This window comes from Bufo gargarizans, chromosome 9 (genome assembly GCF_014858855.1).
Source record: "Bufo gargarizans isolate SCDJY-AF-19 chromosome 9, ASM1485885v1, whole genome shotgun sequence".
NCBI lineage: Eukaryota > Metazoa > Chordata > Amphibia > Anura > Bufonidae > Bufo > Bufo gargarizans.
The window spans coordinates 116,122,307-116,142,611 of record NC_058088.1 but is presented as its reverse complement, the minus strand read 5'-3'; the positions used below and the strand labels follow the sequence as shown (position 1 = coordinate 116,142,611).

Genomic DNA, 20,305 nt, shown 5'->3' with positions numbered 1-20,305 from the left:
AACGCTAGTGTGAAAGTAGCCTAACACTAATCTATTTTATGTTTTCATAAGCTTGACAATTTAATACCACCCATGAAAAACATGATGGCAAAGTGACTGGGCATTAAAATCCATCCTTTTTTTTTCTCTTTACTACTGGTATCAGCAATCCTCCCATTCGGCACAGGTGGTTTTAATCACAGAAGTCTGCATAAAGTGGTCATTGACCTGTAGTTCCTGATAGTGGTGGACATGTTGTGTTAGACAACTGTTCACATGGTGCAGTACAGCGTGGTGGCCTTTGTTTTTGTGGTGCTGTACTGGTGGGTTGGTGGGACCCAGTGCCATGGGTGGCATTGTCAGACAGCAGGGTTGCTGTTTGACTCCTGGGTCCTGCCACCTACTAGGGCAGTGACACTTTGTCACCGCACTGCGCTGCGCCTTTTTGTCAGAGTAGGTCCCACTCAAAGAGGCGACCTTGGCGTGGTGAGTGGGCTTATGCCTTTTGATCAAAATGTACACTAATGCCTCTTGTACAGCATGCAGTATGGGGGGCTGTACACTTTATTATAGCGCTGAGAAGCGAGTTAGAGCAAAGCATAGCATTGTGGGTGTGCGATCCAGTTCTGTTTTTATCCCCCTGGCGCATTAAAATCCATCTGGCCAACAGGTCTTAAAGGAGTTCTCTAGGATTTGTATATTAAGACCATATTCATAGGACAGGCCATCAAAATTAAACCAGCAAAGATTTGACACCATGCCATCAGCTGTTTGGGAGTAGTTCCAAAAGGACGCAGCTCCGTCCATTGTGTAGTGGATGACGCTGGTTGCTGCAGCAATCTTTTCATTCAAATGAATATAACATATGGAGCTGTGTAGTTCCGGCACTGGAGATAGTCCCCCAAAATTGGCGGCTATTGACAACTTATCGTGAGGACAGACTATCAGTATACAAATCTGAGAAAACCCATTTAAGAGCCATTTGCACATGCTGATAATGAGGAAAGACTGTCGTAAGAAAGTTTGTTCATCTGATCATTGGTCAATATAAACACTTGGCCAATCAGCTGACAAATGAGCAAACAAAATGGTTGCTGGTTTACACAGGGACATGGGCTGCCACATAAATGTAAAATAGATAAATACATAAGATGCCGTAAAGCAAGGTGATGAGGGCGGAGAAAAAGCAGAGCGCCACCCTGGGAGGAAAAGTACACACGGGAAGAAACATAAAGAAATCAAAGTACAGTCATGTCTAACATGGGAAAGAAGAATCCTGGGTACAGTGCCCAACCCATGGAATGAATATATAGATGGTAAAATGCAATATCAGGTAGAGCAAGGTCAGCTCCTGCATCCCCACTGGAAACAATTGCAGAAGTAAGTAGCATAAAGGGCAAAGTGTAAATAGACACAAATGACCACACAACCAGCGGGGGGCAGGGGGGACCAGAGCTCACCTGAAAGAACCGTGTGCAAAGAGACCCAGGGTGGCGCTACCCCAACGCGCGTTTCGGCGTGCTTTTACCGAGTTATACTTTAGGTGTATCCCCTGTGGCTACCAAGGGTGGGCATTGTTCCTTACCCGCCCTGGGGATATCCTGGGTCATTTTTGTTTATCCCACATAAATGTAAAGTATATGGAAGTGAATGCTTGTAGTAATAACTAGGGTTGTAGCGGGTATCAAATTATCAATACCCAATCAATACTTTTGTCCCGGTATCGGTTCGACACCGGGATTTGACATTTACCAATACTAGGCTGCGCTACTATACAGCCTAGTATCAGATAACATGGCACGTGCTGCTCTCAGAGCATGCCATGTTCCCTCAGCAGCACAGGGGAGAAGGAGTCTCTCCCTCCCCACTGTGCAGCCAATAAGAAGAGAGGGGCGGGGCTGTGGCCACTGCGCCACCAATGACAACAACCCACCCATTAATACAAATATAGGCAGCAGGTGCCGGTGCCAAAAAAAATCACATAGCCGGCACCCAATCTCTATGACAGGGCGCTGCGATCCGTGGCAGTTAACCCCTCTTCATTGGTGGTGCAGTGGCAGCTTCTGATCAAAGCCCCAGCAGTGTAATCCTGGGGCTCCGATCAGTTACCATGGCAGCCAGGATGCTACTGAAGCCCTGGTTGCCATGGTAATCTCCCTGCTGCTGTGTGTACTATGCACAGGGCAGCAGCGAGTGTTTGAAGTTCTATTCACCATAGTAGAGCTCTATCAGGGTGAATAGGACAAGGGATGAAAAGATCCCAGGTTCTAGCTACGTGCTCCTTAGGGGGCTAATAGTTATTAAATAAATAAATAAAAAAATAAAAAAAAAACACCAAAATATTACGTTTAAATCACTTTCTTTGCCTATTTTACATAAAAAATATAAACAATAAATAAACATATTACATATTGCCACTCCCATAAAAGTGCAAACTATTATAATATAAAAAAATCTCATACACTACGTGCAGAATTATTAGGCAAATGAGTATTTTGACCACATCATCCTCTTTATGCATGTTGTCTTACTCCAAGCTGTATAGGCTCGAAAGCCTACTACCAATTAAGCATATTAGGTGATGTGCATCTCTGTAATGAGAAGGGGTGTGGTCTAATGACAACACCCTATATCAGGTGTGCATAATTATTAGGCAACTTCCTTTCCTTTGGCAAAATGGGTCAAAAGAAGGACTTGACAGGCTCAGAAAAGTCTAAAATAGTGAGATATCTTGCAGAGGGATGCAGCACTCTTAAAATTGCAAAGCTTCTGAAGCGCGATCATCGAACAATCAAGCGTTTCATTCAAAATAGTCAACAGGGTCGCAAGAAGCGTGTGGAAAAACCAAGGCGCAAAATAACTGCCCAAGAACTGAGAAAAGTCAAGCGTGCAGCTGCCAAGATGCCACTTGCCACCAGTTTGGCTATATTTTAAGAGCTGCAACATCACTGGAGTGCCCAAAAGCACAAGGTGTGCAATACTCAGAGACATGGCCAAGGTAAGAAAGGCTGAAAGACGACCACCACTGAACAAGACACACAAGCTGAAACGTCAAGACTGGGCCAAGAAATATCTCAAGACTGATTTTTCTAAGGTTTTATGGACTGATGAAATGAGAGCGAGTCTTGATGGGCCAGATGGCTGGATTGGTAAAGGGCAGAGAGCTCCAGTCCGACTCAGACGCCAGCAAGGTGGAGGTGGAGTACTGGTTTGGGCTGGTATCATCAAAGATGAGCTTGTGGGGCCTTTTTGGGTTGAGGATGGAGTCAAGCTCAACTCCCAGTCCTACTGCCAGTTTCTGGAAGACACCTTCTTCAAGCAGTGGTACAGGAAGAAGTCTGCAAGGTAAGAAAAACATGATTTTCATGCAGGACAATGCTCCATCACACGCGTCCAAGTACTCCACAACGTGGCTGGCAAGAAAGGGTATAAAAGAAGAAAATCTAATGACATGGCCTCCTTGTTCACCTGATCTGAACCCCATTGAGAACCTGTGGTCCATCATCAAATGTGAGATTTACAAGGAGGGAAAACAGTACACCTCTCTGAACAGTGTCTGGGAGGCTGTGGTTGCTGCTGCACGCAATGTTGATGGTGAACAGATCAAAACACTGACAGAATCCATGGATGGCAGGCTTTTGAGTGTCCTTGCAAAGAAAGGTGGCTATATTGGTCACTGATTTGTTTTTGTTTTTGAATGTCAGAAATGTATATTTGTGAATGTTGAGATGTTATATTGGTTTCACTGGTAAAAATAAATAATTGAAATGGGTATATATTTGTTTTTTGTTAAGTTGCCTAATAATTATGTACAGTAATAGTCACCTGCACACACAGGTATCCCCCTAAAATAGCTAAAACTAAAAACAAACTAAAAACTACTTCCAAAAATATTCAGCTTTGATATTAATGAGTTTTTTGGGTTCATTGAGAACATGGTTGTTGTTCAATAATAAAATTAATCCTCAAAAATACAACTTGCCTAATAATTCTGCACTCCCTGTATGTGGTGAATGCCGTAACAGAAAAAAATGAAAACCGCGCAATTCGCTATTTTTTGGCACCTTGTCCCCCCCCAAAAATAGGATCGAACTATGGGCCAGACGTTCCATAAAATGCGGAATGCATGCTGCTTTTTTGGAGTTTTATTTTTTTTGCGTGGTATCGAATAGTATTGAGTATCTTTTTTATGGTATCAAAATCGAATTAAAATTTTGGTATCGCAACAACCCTAGTAATAACTCTAGTAATAACTATGTCCACCAGCACATGTAAAGTTTCTTTACAAGACTTTTTAAACGACTGCCGATCAACTTTATCGTTGATCGGCACATTGAGAATCTCTTCAGTCTCTGGAAATCTATTTTTCTCTCCTTTCAATCGGACGTTGTCAGAACTCATCCTCACAGGAAACTCTAAAAACAGCATGTATAACTCCAGCCTTAAATGTAATTATTTTTCCAGCCACATTTACATGTATTGTACTGTAAAGTGTGGCTCCTTTTCTGTGCAGTAAACCTGCTACAAACCAGCTACATCTGAACGCGACCTTAAAGGGAAAATACAACACATGCTATACAATGCCAACATGCACCAGGTTTTTCTGCCAAATAACCAATAAATGCTTATGGAGACTAAATGTTATTCTCACCTGACACAATACCAGAAACAATGGTTGCAATCAATGGCGTCTTCGTCCTCTTATTGACCCTTGCTAGGAACTTAAAGAGAAGTCCATCTTCAGCCATTGCATAGATCACACGTGGCATCGGAAACATGGAACCCAACAAACTGTGAATGGCAGTAAATGCTAAATATAATCTGTCAGCTTTATCTCCCTAAAAGACCCCCACCCCTAAAAATTACATTGCTCTGTTTTGTCAAGCAGACCTTGAATGGGTTTAGGATGGTAAAGTCCTTCAAAATCTAGCTGTCTCCAACATTACTGCCGCCCATTGGCAAGACTACTTCTGGCAGGCTGTTCCAGCATAGAATACGGGAAATTATGTTGGACAAAAACTGCGGTGCGCTGTCAGTCGATTCTCTGCATATTTACCGGGTTGCGGCTGGATCTCCGCCAGACCCAATTATAGTTCTCTGCCTAAACAGCCTGCCGGAATGCTGTGCAGCGGATGTGAAACTAGGCAAAGCTGCACAGTGCACATTCTTATCAGTGTTTTACAAAGACTACACGTATATTGCATTGCTTCCAATCAAGTTTTCAGTTTTTGTGGCAGCTTTTCAAGCCATAGAAGGAAAAGTGTAAAGGAAATTCTTTAGAAATCTCCTCTCATTTGCAGTATATCTGTCAATAAATCATGGATGGGATCTGCAGCTGTGGTCGTAACAGGAAGGCAAAAGGAGAGAAGGAGAGAAGGAGAGAGAGAGAGAGAGAAGGAGAGAGAGAGAGAGAGAGGAGAGAGAGAGAGAGAGAGAGAGAGAGAGAGAGAGAGAGAGAGAGAGAGAGAGAGACAGAGACAGAGACAGAGACAGAGACAGAGACAGAGACAGAGACAGAGACAGAGACAGAGAGAGAGAGAGACTTTAATTTAGCACCCGCACATAAAAACAATTTACCTTGTTGAGAGGGCACAAAGAGACCCAACAGAGACAACATAACGAGCAGGCTCCCAACCCACATATCTGAATGCTCCAGGAAGGGGGCTTTCTTTATTCAGTAAAAAGTATGGTATCATAAGGGTAAGTGCAGCAGATACTCCAAAGTAGGCCACAAAGCAAACTAGGAGTGAAACAATGATACCAATCGGGATAGAGCGCTGGGGATTCTTGGCTTCTTCACCTGGAATAATAACAATTTAGACTTAATAGAAATCAGACTTCCATTATAGAAGCGCTTCATTAGTACAGGAGGACCAGGAAGCGGTGAAGGATCTGTACTCACCACTTCCTGGTCCTCGGCTTGGCTATCGGCTGTGCAGGACTGTGCACAGCGTGAGGTCACTCTGTGACCTCACACTGTGCGTCGTGATACACAGCCAACAGCAGGAAGAAGAGGATCCCGATGGTGACCAGGAGCAGGAGAGGTAAGTGTTTTTTTATTTATTTTATTTGCGCTGACATAAGGGCTGATGGCTGACCTGGGGGCTAACATATGGCTGATGACTGACATAAGGGGCTGATGGCTGACACAAGGGCTTATGGCTGACACAAGGGGCTGACATGGGGGGCTAACATATGGCGGATACAAGGGCTCGGGGCTGACATGTGGGGGCTTATGGCTGACATGAGGGGCTGATAGATGGCTAAAGGTTGGGAGGTTGATCTGAGGCATTGGGGGTCTGATCTGAGGTCTGATTAACATTGGGGGTCTGATATGAGGTGTAATGAAAAATATTTATTTCTCATTGTTCTACTCTCAAACCTAGGTGCATCTTATAGGGCGAAAAATACAGTACAGTGCAGCAGAGACCAGGTGCAGCAGAGACCCTAGTCAGTTTATATAGTCGTTATATAGTGTTATATATTTTAATATACACCTTTTTGTTATGCGCGTGAGTCAGTCAGCGCCAACTAGCACCCCTAAGACTAAGGACACATACAATTAAAACTTAGCAATTTGACAATAAGATCAGATACATTTCTTCAGGTTTGGATTAATCAATGTTTAAATGATTTGCAGTTATATGAAGAAAAGTTTTCAACAGCGAAAGAAAATTTCCAAACACCGATTCTCATTGCCAAATCAAGTTTAGCAAAAGCCTTTCTCCTACAAATATATACCTGTTAACAACAGATAAGTTGGTGCCCTTTTGCATGGACAAAGGATGGAAATAATTATTGTGCATGAACATTAACAGTAAGTGGACAGGGTAAAAGTTCCACTGATCACTCACTCCACAAGGGACCAAATGTTTTTGAGCTGATCATATCAGTCATGCGGCACCAGAAATCCTAATTTGTTGGCAAATCATCCCGTGCAGAGGGGAAGGGGGGGGGGGGGGGGGGATGTGGCACCAACAAACAATGGAATCATATGGGGAGGCCCAAACGATCTGAACAACAAGTGTTCATTCCCATACATCACTAGATGGATGCTGTATGGAATCACTCGCCCGATCACTGCCCACTATAGGCAAGGGTAAATGGGATCACCATGACACAAACAATAAAATACATAGTAACCCATTTACCACTGTCTACTATGATTAGAATTCACGTATACGGTTACTTACCTGTAGTGGCAATGCAGTCAAATCCCACAAATGCATAAAAGCATGCTGCAGCCCCAGATGCAGCTTTACTGAAACCAAAAGGAAGAAAACCTCCGGAACCAAATTCTTTTAAGCTGTAAGTATAGTAAGCAATGGTTAGAGGTTTCTCAGCCCTACTCAATTGCCATTTAAAAGAGCTGCTCAGCAACTAGCCTAGCATGAATTTTCTTACTCTACAAGATCTTTGAGAAAGCACAAGTCATTTGGAATGGAATAATCCATATTTCATGGACAACTGATTGTGCAGCCCAAGCAAAGATGCTTACCTGTCAGAGACATTAGATGATGTGAGATTATAATAATCTTCCTGGGTAAGACTCCAGTTTTTGGCATCACCTTTCAGGAAGCCAGACAGGATGACAAAGGCCAACACCAGAAGATTGACAGCCGTGAAGATCTTATTAACCAATGCAGACTCGCTTACACCAACAGCCAGTAACACTGTAGTAAGAAAAATTGTCAGAAAATGTTTCAAGGGAGAGTAAAACTATGGAGTCTTTCACCTAAAATCACCATTATAGAACACTAACATCAGGATCTCCATTACATTCCCCATATTAGAACGCTACCTTCCATATTACTGTCCATCGCCGATTTTCGCAGAAAAACACTTATTCAATATGCTAATTAGGTGCTGAAAGTGCCCAGGGGCGGCGTTCATGCGGCCGTTGTCCATGCCCCTCGTCGCTTTTCATACAAACTCCCCTCCCCCCTTCACCCCTTTGACCTGGCCTAGGTTCTCTTAGTGAGAAATCCAGCACCAGCGCCATTCAACAGATTCTCCGCGCCTGGGCACTTCATTTCCCATTATGGGCAGAGGCACAAGGCAGACTAGATCGGGATGTATGGGCCGGCACATGCACATTAAACGCTCTTTTGCCTCTGCCCATAATGGGGAATGAAGTGCGCAGGCGCAGATAATCTGTTGAACGGCGCTGGATTTCTCACTAAGAGAACCTAGGGCGGGCCAGAGGGGTGAAAGGGGAGGGTTTTTGTATGAAAAGGGACGAGGGGTCTGGGCACCGGTCACATGAACGTCGCCCTTGGGCACTTTCAGAAGCTAATTAACATACTGAATAAAAGTATTTTTCTGACAAAATCTGTGATGGTGACAGCAATATGGAAGGTAGGATTCTAATATGGGGAATGTAATGGAGATCCTGATGTTAGTGTTCTATAATGGTGATTTAAGACGTGTCACTGCACAGGTGAAGACAGATCCACCAGGCCATATGTGACCTGCTGACTATCATCACTCCAACAAATGTAATCCCAGTAAGTCAGCAATAGAGAATGTGCAGCGATGAATGAAACATTCATACATTTGAAGAATATATGCATAACTAAAAAAGGTATCTAGCTAAAACCTCCCTGTATGGACACAAATGAATACCCAGTTTTCTCTGCAGGAACGTTCGTCTGGATTAGGTCTTTGGGTGTGAAATTAAATAACCTGCAAAAAAAAGCAGTCAGTCTTCAATTTATTATTCAAGTGCCATCATAGGGAGGCCACCACCCAGTGCGGTCCTGAAATCTAGCACACAGAAGATGGCCTTCATCAGCTTAACGGGGTCATTATTTCTCATTAGTTTTTGCTGAAGAAGCACAAACAATTTTAGTGCCAATTAACCATGTATCATGGAAAATGCCAGTACCACCAATAAATGAAGAAAGGAAACAAAAAAAGGGAATTAATTGAAACTCTGTCCAAAAATGAAGTATCCCGTGTGCTTCACTAAAAGGGGTATTCTCACGATGACATCTTATTACATAAGATCTGTACGCATCCAACCACTGGCACCCCACAGTGCGCACTGCACTCCTTTCACTGTGAAACTGATGAGGATAGCACAGTGCAGCAGTATCATACATATGAATGCAGAGTCCGTGTGCATGCTCGATTGCTGCTCCATTCTAATGGGAAAAGCTGAACATCTGTTCTTGTGATTGGTAGGGGCCTCAGTGCCTAGTACCTAGGCGGGGGTCCAAGCACTAACTTACACATCAGCAGTGGGATGTTGCACTAATAGAGCCCAAGTGATCACATTGAGTATAAATACCGCCACATACTGCAGTGGTATAATGTCCTGCTTTTTTGCCAGAATCTGTGAAAGATTCCTACTGGAACCTGTCCCGCAGAGGTAAACCTAACCTTATCACACAAGTTGACGTTCTGGGAATACCCCTTTAAGCAATTCTATGTGTTATAAAATGGCGACATTGTGATGGATCTGTCTAACAGTATGGTGGCTCAATAGTTAGCACTGGTGCTTTGCAGTGCTGGGGTTCTAGTTTTGAATCTGACAACATCTGCATGGAATTGGTATGTTCTCCCCATGATTGCGTGGGTTTCCTCCCACACTCCAATAACATACTGATAGAGAACTTAGATTGTGAGCCGCATTGGGGACATAGTGGTGTTGTCTGTAAAGAACTGCGGAATATAGTAGCGCTATATAAGTGCGCAAAATATATAAAATAGAGGGTTATTCTTATCTGGATGGTTATGTTATTTATTGATAGGATACGCAGATCATCTGCACTCATCACCATAGGACTTCCGAATAAATCCTAGCTAGTGTTGGCTCAGCTATTTTCAGAATTTCTAGTGGAATAAAGAGAGAGAGGACAACGCCTGGTGTTCTCTCCATTCACGGCAGGGTATTCTTGAGGTGGTACACCTATCGGACATTTAAAGCATATCCTATCGAAATGCTCTAAGTGTCCAGATAGGACAATCCTTTCAAAGGGAACATGTCGTTATTGGATGTTGCCCACTCAGAGCAACAAGCAATAGTGACAGCCACGCTGATTTCAACAGGACATTTACGATTACAGTATCTGTAAGAACATACAGCCAGTGCTGTGAGGCAGGAGTCCAGAAAATTCATGAGCTGTGGGTCCCCCACCGAATAGTGACTGATTGACAGCTTTCTCCCCATAACTGTGAATAGGGAGAAATCTCTGCTCATGATATGAAGATCACAGATCACTAATTTAGGAAAATACTTAGTGAAGTAAAATAATGGTCTGGCTACAAGGTGTCAAGTGTTGTGTGACATCAAGTTGCACTACACAAAAGGGGGTGGCTACATTGTGAAGTGTCGCATGACAAGAAAGTTGTGCGACATTTGATATAATGTATTTCAAAGGTGTCGCAATGCAACATGTTGCAACTGTAATAGTCACAGAAAACCCTGAAGTGGATGGATTTTTTGCGACTCTCGTGTCGCAGCATGTCCCATAGTAACACCACTGAAATTCATGACATGAAACGTCATTGTGTAGCCGGACCCTTATACTGCCCACGCCATGCAAGGCCAGTAGGCCTCGAAGGCACTGACTCCAGCTATTCAAATGGGCAGAAACATTAGGAAATCGACACCATAGCACAGAGAGAGCAGGATGAAATCTAAGAATCAAGATCTAAAAGACAGGATACTGAATTGCGGGAAAGACAATCAGCTATAATTTGCTTAATTTAGGCATGTTTTTAGCCAGTGTTTAACCATACAGATAATGGATGTAACTCCAGGATCCCCTGAGAGCCAACTAAACTATACTCTATCAGGTGTGGGGTAATATGATGAAAACCTGCGTTCCTGCACGGACATTTTATATATTCTGAGAAGCACCAGGGGTGACCTTTAACAAACATAATATAGTTGAAGTACAAGCCTGTGGCATGCAAGACAAAGTTATTTTAATTGTGAGTTTACCCCCAATATGTGCTTTGGTTGTGCATAATTATAATAGTCCATTTTATCCAGTAAATATAAAATTTGCACGTTCTAGAACTATACCAGTCCTCTTACAATAGCATTGCATATACTTTTAGTCTATATATATTTGGTTTTATTTATCTTATTTTATATGGGGACTCTATCTCTAGGATTGGTAGCTTTCTTGAACTGAAGCCCAATCAATTAGTCTACATCTGTCACAGGAAGAAGTCTTAGTTTTAAACCAGGTCCGTTCCTATTCATGATAGTGAAGACTGTTTAACAATGAAAAGGTGTTGACATATGGAGCAGCTGTATGCCCTGGAGCATGTGTAATCCATAATTCAAATAAAAGAAGAATTAAAAATATCCACCAAGTGCTGGACATCCACTGTAAGACAAGAAGTTACCATGATGTGATACAGTCCCGTCTCTCACCAGCGACCTCCCTATCCAACTGTTTGCACAGACACAGAACTCTGGTCCACCTGACTAAAGCACTTTTTCTTTTGTTAATCCGAGGCTCCGCTCCCAACTTATGAAACTTTATCCTAATATGCAAGTTAGGTATTTGGTGCAACAAGGGAGCCACTACTGCTCTCACCGCGCACAAGCTCCACTCGTTACTGTGGCCAGCTCCTCCCGGGCTGCTGTGATCATCAGTGCCAGGCTGTGGCAAAGCAGCCAAGGGAGGGGCTCACAACAGAAAGGAGTGGAGTTTGGGTATAAGGAGAGCAACAGACTATTGTTGCACCGACCACCTATTTTGCATATTATATTGCATGCCAATATACGGTAAGCACCTACCAGTTAGCAGAATGACAAGTAATAGGGCAAAGAAATCCGGGTATTCTGCCAGGACATTCTCCACTTTGATATTTATTCTCTCTGTGAAGTAATTTTTAATGTGGTTTCCAATGATATCATCAAAATTAGAGCTCCAAGCTCTCGCTACACTGGCAGTACCTGGCACAGGAAGAGGAGAAAGGTGGAATGTTAGGACTAACATGTATTTATTCAAAAGATGCAATAGGTGGACAGAGACATTAAAATAAGGACTACAAATCCCCCTGTCATGGCGGTTGTGTCACAATTCTTTTCTTTTTAAACTCAGCAACCTTTTTTAAATAAAATTATTCAACTAGAAAACCCCAGTGTTAATTTTTTTTTTGTCAGCAATGCATTTTAAAAATCAACTTTATTATTTTGCTATCAACATAGCCGTATGAGGGATTGTTTTTTGTGGAAGGAGTTGTACTTTTAATAGCAAAGGGTTTTGCCATTGTTTTTTATGGCATTCACTGTGTTTTATAAATGACAAGGTAAGGCCAAGTTCACACTTCAGTTATTTGGTCAGTGGTTTCTGTCAGTTATTGGGAGCCAAAACCAGGAGTTTGAAAGATTTGTATCTGTTCTGTGTATTTGACCACTATACTAAACTCTGTAGGCTTCACTACCAGTTTGGGCTCACAATATCTGAAATAACCGACCAAATAACTGAAGTGTAACCTTGGCTTAATGTTATTCTTTTTAATTAGCTTCTTGAGAACTGACTTAAAAAAAGGGCAATTCTGGCATTGTGTTTAGGGTTTTCTGTGGTTCATCATGACAGACTGAGAGACTAATTATGTATAATTCTGTATGTAAAAATCCTTATTGTTGTAATAAATTATTTTGAAACAAGGAAAATGGGGAGGTGTTGTAAAAACTTTACAGAACTTTAGCTTGAACATTTAATCTTCCCATCGCTTCTGTAATACGTTTGTATTGCATCTTCCTCCATTTACTTTGAAACCGTTTCAACTTTCAAGTAAAGCGTTTAAAGGGAACCTGTCATCAACTTTATGCTGACCTCACCCATTACAGCATTAGGCTACATGCACACGACCGTGCTGTTTTTTGCGGTCCGCAAACCGCAGATCCGCAAAAATACGGTAGCCCGTGTGCCTTCCGCAATTTTCGGAACGGGCGACCCATTGTAGAAATGTCTATTCTTGTCCACAAAACGGACAAGAATAGGACATGCTATAATTTTTTGCGGGGCCACGGAACAGAACGGTGCAACGGATGCGGACAGCACACTGAGTGCTGTCCGCATCTTTTGCGGCCCCATTGAAGTGAATGGGTCCACATCCGAGCTGCAAAAACGGCGGCTCGGATGCGGACCAAAACAACGGTCGTGTGCAGATTTCATCGGTGTGTCACACATCAGCTAAAAGCAAGTGGTTGCCGAGAACCAGCTTTATAATCATTGCAGACTGGACCTGGAAAAGAGTCCTGGCCACATAAGAAGAGTCCTGGTTATTCATGGATTCCTGCTCTCCGGCCCACCTGATGACTGACAGGCTTCTACCTAGTTTTCTCCCTTTCTGTCTAGGAGAGAACTGCCAATCATCAGCAGATGGCTGAGAGAGCTGGAGATTATGGATAACCAGGACTCTTCTCAGGTAGATCTGACTCTTTTCCAGGCCTGGGATGCAATGATTATAAAGCTGGTTCTCGGCAACCACTTTTAGCTCATGAGTAGTGTTGAGCGAACTTGTGTTTTAAGTTCGGCGTCTAAAGTTCGGGTTATCGAAGAATCGCGTTATGGATTTTGCTACCACGGACCAAGTTATGGTCCGTGGTAGCGGAATCCATAACGAGATCCTTCAAAAACTCGAACTTTAGATGCCGAACTTAAAACACAAGTTCGCTCAACACTACTCATGAGTGACACACCGCTGAAATCAGCATTTCTGTCACTACCTTACGCTGTAATCGGTGAGGCAGCATAAAGTTGATGACAGGTTCCCTTTAATCTTTAATTAATAAACTGCAAGGGAACATTAGGGGGGGGACGGGGGGGGGGGGGGGACAAAATGCTGCTGGCTGGCGTTTTATTCATTTAACTTCTCTGCTGCTTCTGAGGGTTTCGTTGAGAGTTCGTGAGCTGAACCTATAGGTTTTATCATATGTAGCCAATTTCTATATTCAGTGTTCCTTCACCTACTGGGCTTTCAGGATATTATATAATATTATACAGGCAACTGAAATTCTTCAGGAACAGTCTTTTCACATGGGCAGATGCCTGGTCATAAGAAGCATTTAAATGGGGACAAAAGGCATTCATTATCAGCTGCAGAAAATAAAATAAAATCAATAGAACAGAAGAAGTCTGAATCTAGCTAGGAAACTAGTCTTGAAGAAAGGAAGAATTGAATATAAGTTATAAAAAAAAATAAAAAATTTTTTATTTATCATATATATATATATATATATATATATATATATATATATATATATATTATTTATATACACACACACACCGTACTATATATATTTTTTTTAAAGAGACTTACCCAAAACATACGAAAGTATTAAGTTCCATCCAGTGGTGAATGCCCAGATCTCTCCAACTGTGACATAGCTGTAAAGATAGGCAGAACCAGTCTTTGGTACCCTTGCTCCAAACTCTGCATAGCATAGACCAGCCAGCACAGAAGAAAGAGCAGCAGCAAGGAAGCAGAGGACAATTGAAGGCCCCGCTTTCTCTTTTGCAACTTCACCAGCAAGAACATAAACACCAGCACCTAGGGTGCTGCCAACTCCCAGTGCAATAAGATCCAAGGTGGTCAGGCAGCGGGCAAAGCATGACTCTTTATTGCTGACGTCTATGTCTCTCCTGCGGATAAGTTTCTTGCCAAACGTTGCCAGTACACCACAATTCATCTTTACGTGGTACCCTTTAAAAGACAAAATAATTGGTTGGAAAAGTTTCCAACTGGTAAGACATTAACATCAAAGAACACCTTCAATCGTCCGTGCACATGTAGTCATCGCAAGAAGCATCAGGATCACCACCTGAGCATCTGGCCATTACCAGGAAAGTACCAATTATTGACTGGTAAACAAAACGCCAGATGACAATCACAAATTGGTACTATTTTTCTATACTGTCCTGTGGCATTGTAGGATAAAGACACACAATGTCCTATAAAGGACACACAATTCACTTACACTATTACATTCTGCCAGGAGCACAACATCTCGTCTTTATAAACTTTTATTTCACAGTGTAACAAGCAGTTCTCTTCATCAGACCTTATGATCAGACTAGTCCAGTCCTGAAAAGGCATTGGTTTTTACAGTGTGGAATAAAGGTTTATAAGGAACAACCTCCAAACCTTACTGTGGCAGCGCCTGGCCAGCCCTTCTTCTCATCTCAGTCTGCCTAACAGTACAAATTCTTGGTATTGCACAGGTCTACATTACCTGCATTCTGTCAATGGGGATGGCAAATAGCTAGACATATCTGGTAATTATGAATGACTTGGTATTGGGAAATTCTTTACCACTTTACAATATGTTGATAAAATCTTCAGGTTGCCCTCTTTAAGGAGACCACACAGACCATCCACGTGACATCACAAAATCTGAACTGGGGGGGGGGGGGGGGATACACAGGCAAAGTGCGGTCGGTTAATTGGGCTGTTGGTCGGTTTCTTTTTTTTTTTATCGATTAATTGCCCAGCCCTACATGTCACTGCAATGCAGAGGAGAGGGAGGAGACTTGTTGGTCTCTCCCCCTCTGCCTTGTTGACATATGGTGCTGGTGACTTCCTTAGAGTTTCAAATACGTCAGGTAATGGCAGGTACAGGCTTCTAGCACTGCAATCTGCCTCACACCATACCGCTATACTCAACTCAGACAGGCAGGAGGGGAAATTTAACTTAAAAAATGTAGTCTCCGACGCCGCTCCAAAGCCTAGTGGCAAATATGGCCCTGCTACTGTAAATACTATATACCGTATATATATATATTTACAATATAACAACATTTTCTTTATCAGTGTCATAGAACACTTTTTTTCTACTGAGAATAGCCATTTTCTTCAGGAGATATTCCATTTCTTACTGATTTATGACAGCTACAGTAGATCAATAGAATTATTGATGGAATCTTAGAATATAAATTAAATGTCAGACATTGCTACAGACCCAATCTATATCACTTAAAAATAATTATACCTTACACTACAGTGTACGGTGAAGATCAATAGACAGATTAAAAGAAAAGAAAAAAAAAAAAACACACCCACACATACCTACTTTATCTCACTGCTGAGAGTTATTACACAGCACCAGGTCATCCCGACTTCCTTATAGGTTTAATGAACTGCTTATAAAAATGGCCAGAGGACAAATCTGTAAGCCGAACACTGGCATTTGGCAGTATAGACCCAAAAAAAAAAAAAAATCTAGAAAATCAAATAAATAAGCAGCCTACTAGATTTCACATGTGTGGAGATTCATGGTTTGCATTAAAGCATTTCCCAGGACTTCAGCATTTATGTTCATCATATGCAGAGCCAGGACCCCTTCAATCAGCTAACTGAAGGGGTGAGGTGCAGTCAGACGTCCCCCGACTAGCTGATTGAAGGGGTCTTGGCTCCACATCTTCGCTATTTAACAGACAACTCTGTTTGGTAGTGGCTGTACCAAACTTTGTTTCAGACGATAACATAAGGCAACTAGTGAAATAAACCATGCAGATGTTTGAGAATATACCCCTGTGGTATTTGCAGAACCTTTTGGGAAATGCGTGGAATAAAATAGCAGTGAAAAAAGTAAAGCGGCAACCTGCAGGTCAATGAGAAAGGGAATCTCATTTTAGATTCACTTTGTACTACTAAAATGGGCCAAAAGTGCATATAAAATGGATTTGATTTTGCTAAAGTTGCAATATAGATATAAACTGGTTATCCACAATATTCTTTCAAACACCATATAAAAAGGATAGCAGTTACTAGAGAGAAAGATATCAGAACTGAACTTATGGACATTATCCTTGGACTAATTGCCTTAATAAATAAGGAATCCCATGCTCCAGTAACATCCTCATCTTGGCCAATCCTATTTTACAGTTCAGTGAAGAATATAGGCTTTACCTACATTAAAAGACACCCTTAACAGCAATCAGGTTAGAAGTGCTGCATGGTCACTGCAGATATTTCTTGCACAGAATACAAAAATAGTTTCCAAGAGTCTTCATACAAACACACGTCTGTAATAAATGCCTGGATACTTCAAATTTTTCAAAGTGTCATTAAAAATGGAGAGGAGCAATTACAGTAGGTGTAATTAATTGTATTTTAAAATATGACAAACATCACCTTTCACACATTGCATTTTTTGCTCTCTTCCTGAGTCTTTCATGCGGTTTATAAGTTATCACTTAATTGATTAACTAGAGTAACAGTTGTATATCTTCATTTCATAGGATTTTTTTTCTACATTTGTTGGTTAGGCTACTTTCACAGTCGCGTTTGGTGCAGATCCGTCATTGTGCGGCACAGACTGATCCGTTCAGATAATACAAATGTCTGCATCCGTTTGTATTATCTTTAACATAGACAACATCCGTCTGGAACACTATTGAAAGTCAACAGAGGATGGATCCTTTTTCTATTGTGTCATAGAAAACGGAACGGTCCCCATTGACTTACATTGTGTGTCAGAACGGATCCGTTTGACTCAGTTTCGCCAGACGGACATCAAAATGCTGCAAGCAGCGCTTTGGTGTCCGCCTCCAATGCGGAATGGAGACAAAACAGAGGCAAACTGATGCATTCTGAGCGGATCCTTTTCCATCAGAATGCATTAGGGCAAAACTGATCAGTTTTGGACCGCTTGTGAGATCCCGGAACTAATCTCACAAACTGAAAGCCAAAACGCCAGTGTGAAAATAGCCTTAGGGCCGTGCGTGACATCCGCTGCGTGAATGACAGCCAAGACCCGCTGCGACAGAAGAAGCACGGAGCAGTAACATGACTGATAATGCTCAGTGCCTCTCTGTGATCTCTTTACTACGAAATCACAGTGAGAAAGTTGTCACCGTGATATTGTAGTAAAGAGATCACAGAGAGGCACTGAGCATTATCAGTCATGTTACTGCTCCGTGCTTCTGCTGTCGCAGCGGGTCTTGGCTGTCATTCACGCAGCGGATGTCATGCACGGCATCCGCTCGTGTGAAACAGCCCTTACTCTTCTTGGCTGGAATTGAAAGTAAAGGACTAATTCCACATTTACCTTATTAGTATGCTAGAAACTGCTTAACTCCATTATAAAAATGTAGGGGAATCTCGCATATGTCTGTCATCTACGTCATAAAGGGACATAGATGGACCAAACTGGATATCAAAATCATGTGGTTGCCTTTGTTATAAAAGGGAAGATACACTCCCCTACTGTTCGAAACAATACACCTAGTTGTAGAAAAAGAAGACAGGGTAGGATTGTGTATTCTTCATATCAGTAATTTAGTTACTGATAGATGAGCTGCAGACAACACTTCTCATAGTGCTGGGCGCTGCAGGATCAGCCAAGAAATGTAAACCCCTACTACACCTATCCCTGGGATAAAAACTCTGCCCACTACAACCTCCATCATCCCCTTGCTGTTTCCTCCCACACAGCTTCGATAGGCCAAGCAGTGGACTCCACCTATCCTGCTTGTGGAGGTAGAGCAGAAACCAGCAACCTCCGGCACTAGGGAACAGTGGTGTTGCTAGGGCTGGTGTCACCCGCTGCGGTAGAAAATGGTGTCACCCCCCCTGGGTGACACCTGACAGTGTAGGCTATATGTGTATAACAAACATATTTCATATGAAAACTTACAATTACTTGGCTTGGCCCTTGGGGATCTCGGACGCCACTTCCACACTTTGGCCGGGGGCTCGGCGGAGCTGATGTGTTTTATCCTAATGAGAAAGATTTCATAATAAGTATTTGGAGAAGGGGCAGAGGGATAGCAGAGCAGGGAGAGGCTGGTGCTGCTACTAGGGGGTCATACCATGGGGGAGTAATAAAGCCCACCATAATGCCCCCCAGTAGAAATAATTCTCCTTATAATGTGTCAGTGCAAAAAATACCCCCCTGTAATGTCCCCAGTTGAGCTAATGTCCCCATAGTGCCTCCATAATGTGCCAGTATAAAATACCCCTATAGTGCTCCTCTCCCCCCTAGTGCCCCCCATAATGTACCAGTATAAAATGCCCGATATATAGTGCGCCAGTAGATGCCCTCAGTGTCCCCCATAATTTGTAAGCATAAAATACCCCTTCTCAGCGCCCCCGTAGTAGTCCTCTCCCCCCTTCCCCATAGTACCCACCACAATGTGTCCCAGTATAAAATGCCCCTATACAGAGCCCCCATATAAAATAACCATTCTTTGTGGCCTCAGTAGATGCCCCTATAGTGCCACCAATAATGTGCCAGTAAGAAGTGCCCCCATAGATGTCCCCCAATAATGTGCCAGTGAAATGTGCCCTCATAGATGCCCCTTAATCATGTGCCAGTAGCCATAGGCGCCCCCCTATCATGTGCCAGTAGCCATAGGGCCCCCCTATCATGTGCCAGTAGCCATAGGGCCCCCCTATCATGTGCCAGTAGCCAGAGGGCCCCCCTATCATGTGCCAGTAGCCAGAGGGCCCCCCTATCATGTGCCAGTAGCCAGAGGGCCCCCCTATCATGTGCCAGTAGCCAGAGGGCCCCCCTATCATGTGCCAGTAGCTATAGGGCCCCCCTATCATGTGCCAGTAGCCATAGGCGCCCCCCATGAACATGTGCCAGTAGCCATAGGCGGCCCCCCTATCATGTGCCATTAGCCATAGGGCCTCTCCTATCATGTGCCACTAGCCATCAGTATTGTACAGAAAAAAAAAGGAAAAAAACACTCACCTCCTTGGCAGCGATGCGATGCAGGCCTCTTCTGGCCTGTGTCCCGCACTGTGTACGGCTCAGGGCTCAGGCGGCGCGATGACGTCATCGCGCCGCCTGCGCCGGCCTCTGATAGCAGGGCTCCAGACTAAAAAAAATACCTAGTAGCCATTGGCTCCTGAACTGAAAAATTTAGGAGCCAAATTAAATTTTTAGTCGCCAAATCAAAACCGAATGAAAATTTTGGTATCGTGACAACGCTACGCCGTCACAGGGGCTCTATACCGGAAAAGAACTGATCCGTCATATTCCCATACATTCTGAATGGAGTAATCCGTCCAGGATGAATCAGGATGTCTTCAGTTCAGCATTTTGACTGATCAGGCAAAAGATAAAACCGCAGCATGCTACGGTTTTATCTCCGGCGAAAAAAAATGAAGACTTACCTGAAGGACGGATCCGGCATTTTTCCCCATAGGAACGTATTAGTGCCAGATCCGGCATTCAAAATACCGGAATGCAGGATCCGTCCTTCCGGTCTGCGCATGCCGGTAAAAATGTGTAAAAAGATACAAGACGGATCCATCTGTCTGCATGACAAGCGGAGAGATGGATTCATTCATGCAATGCATTTGTGAGATGGATCCGCATCTGGATGCATCTCATAAATGC

The 20,305-nt window shown here is 43.0% G+C and overlaps 1 protein-coding gene across 5 annotated transcripts in view; it reads right to left on the bottom strand.

The window, feature by feature from the left end:
* SLC7A3 (solute carrier family 7 member 3) overlaps positions 1-20,305 on the bottom strand; it is an 83,664-nt gene that overhangs the window by 7,282 nt on the left and 56,077 nt on the right. For all 5 annotated transcript variants that reach the window (XM_044305595.1, XM_044305599.1, XM_044305600.1 and 2 more), the window contains 6 exons: positions 14,275-14,658; positions 11,741-11,899; positions 7,478-7,652; positions 7,173-7,285; positions 5,557-5,779; positions 4,631-4,770 (listed from right to left, as the gene is read on the bottom strand). In XM_044305595.1, the coding sequence (XP_044161530.1) occupies positions 4,631-4,770; positions 5,557-5,779; positions 7,173-7,285; positions 7,478-7,652; positions 11,741-11,899; positions 14,275-14,644 (1,180 nt within the window). In that variant the 5' untranslated portion in view covers positions 14,645-14,658. The remainder of the gene's footprint in view (positions 1-4,630; positions 4,771-5,556; positions 5,780-7,172; positions 7,286-7,477; positions 7,653-11,740; positions 11,900-14,274; positions 14,659-20,305) is intronic.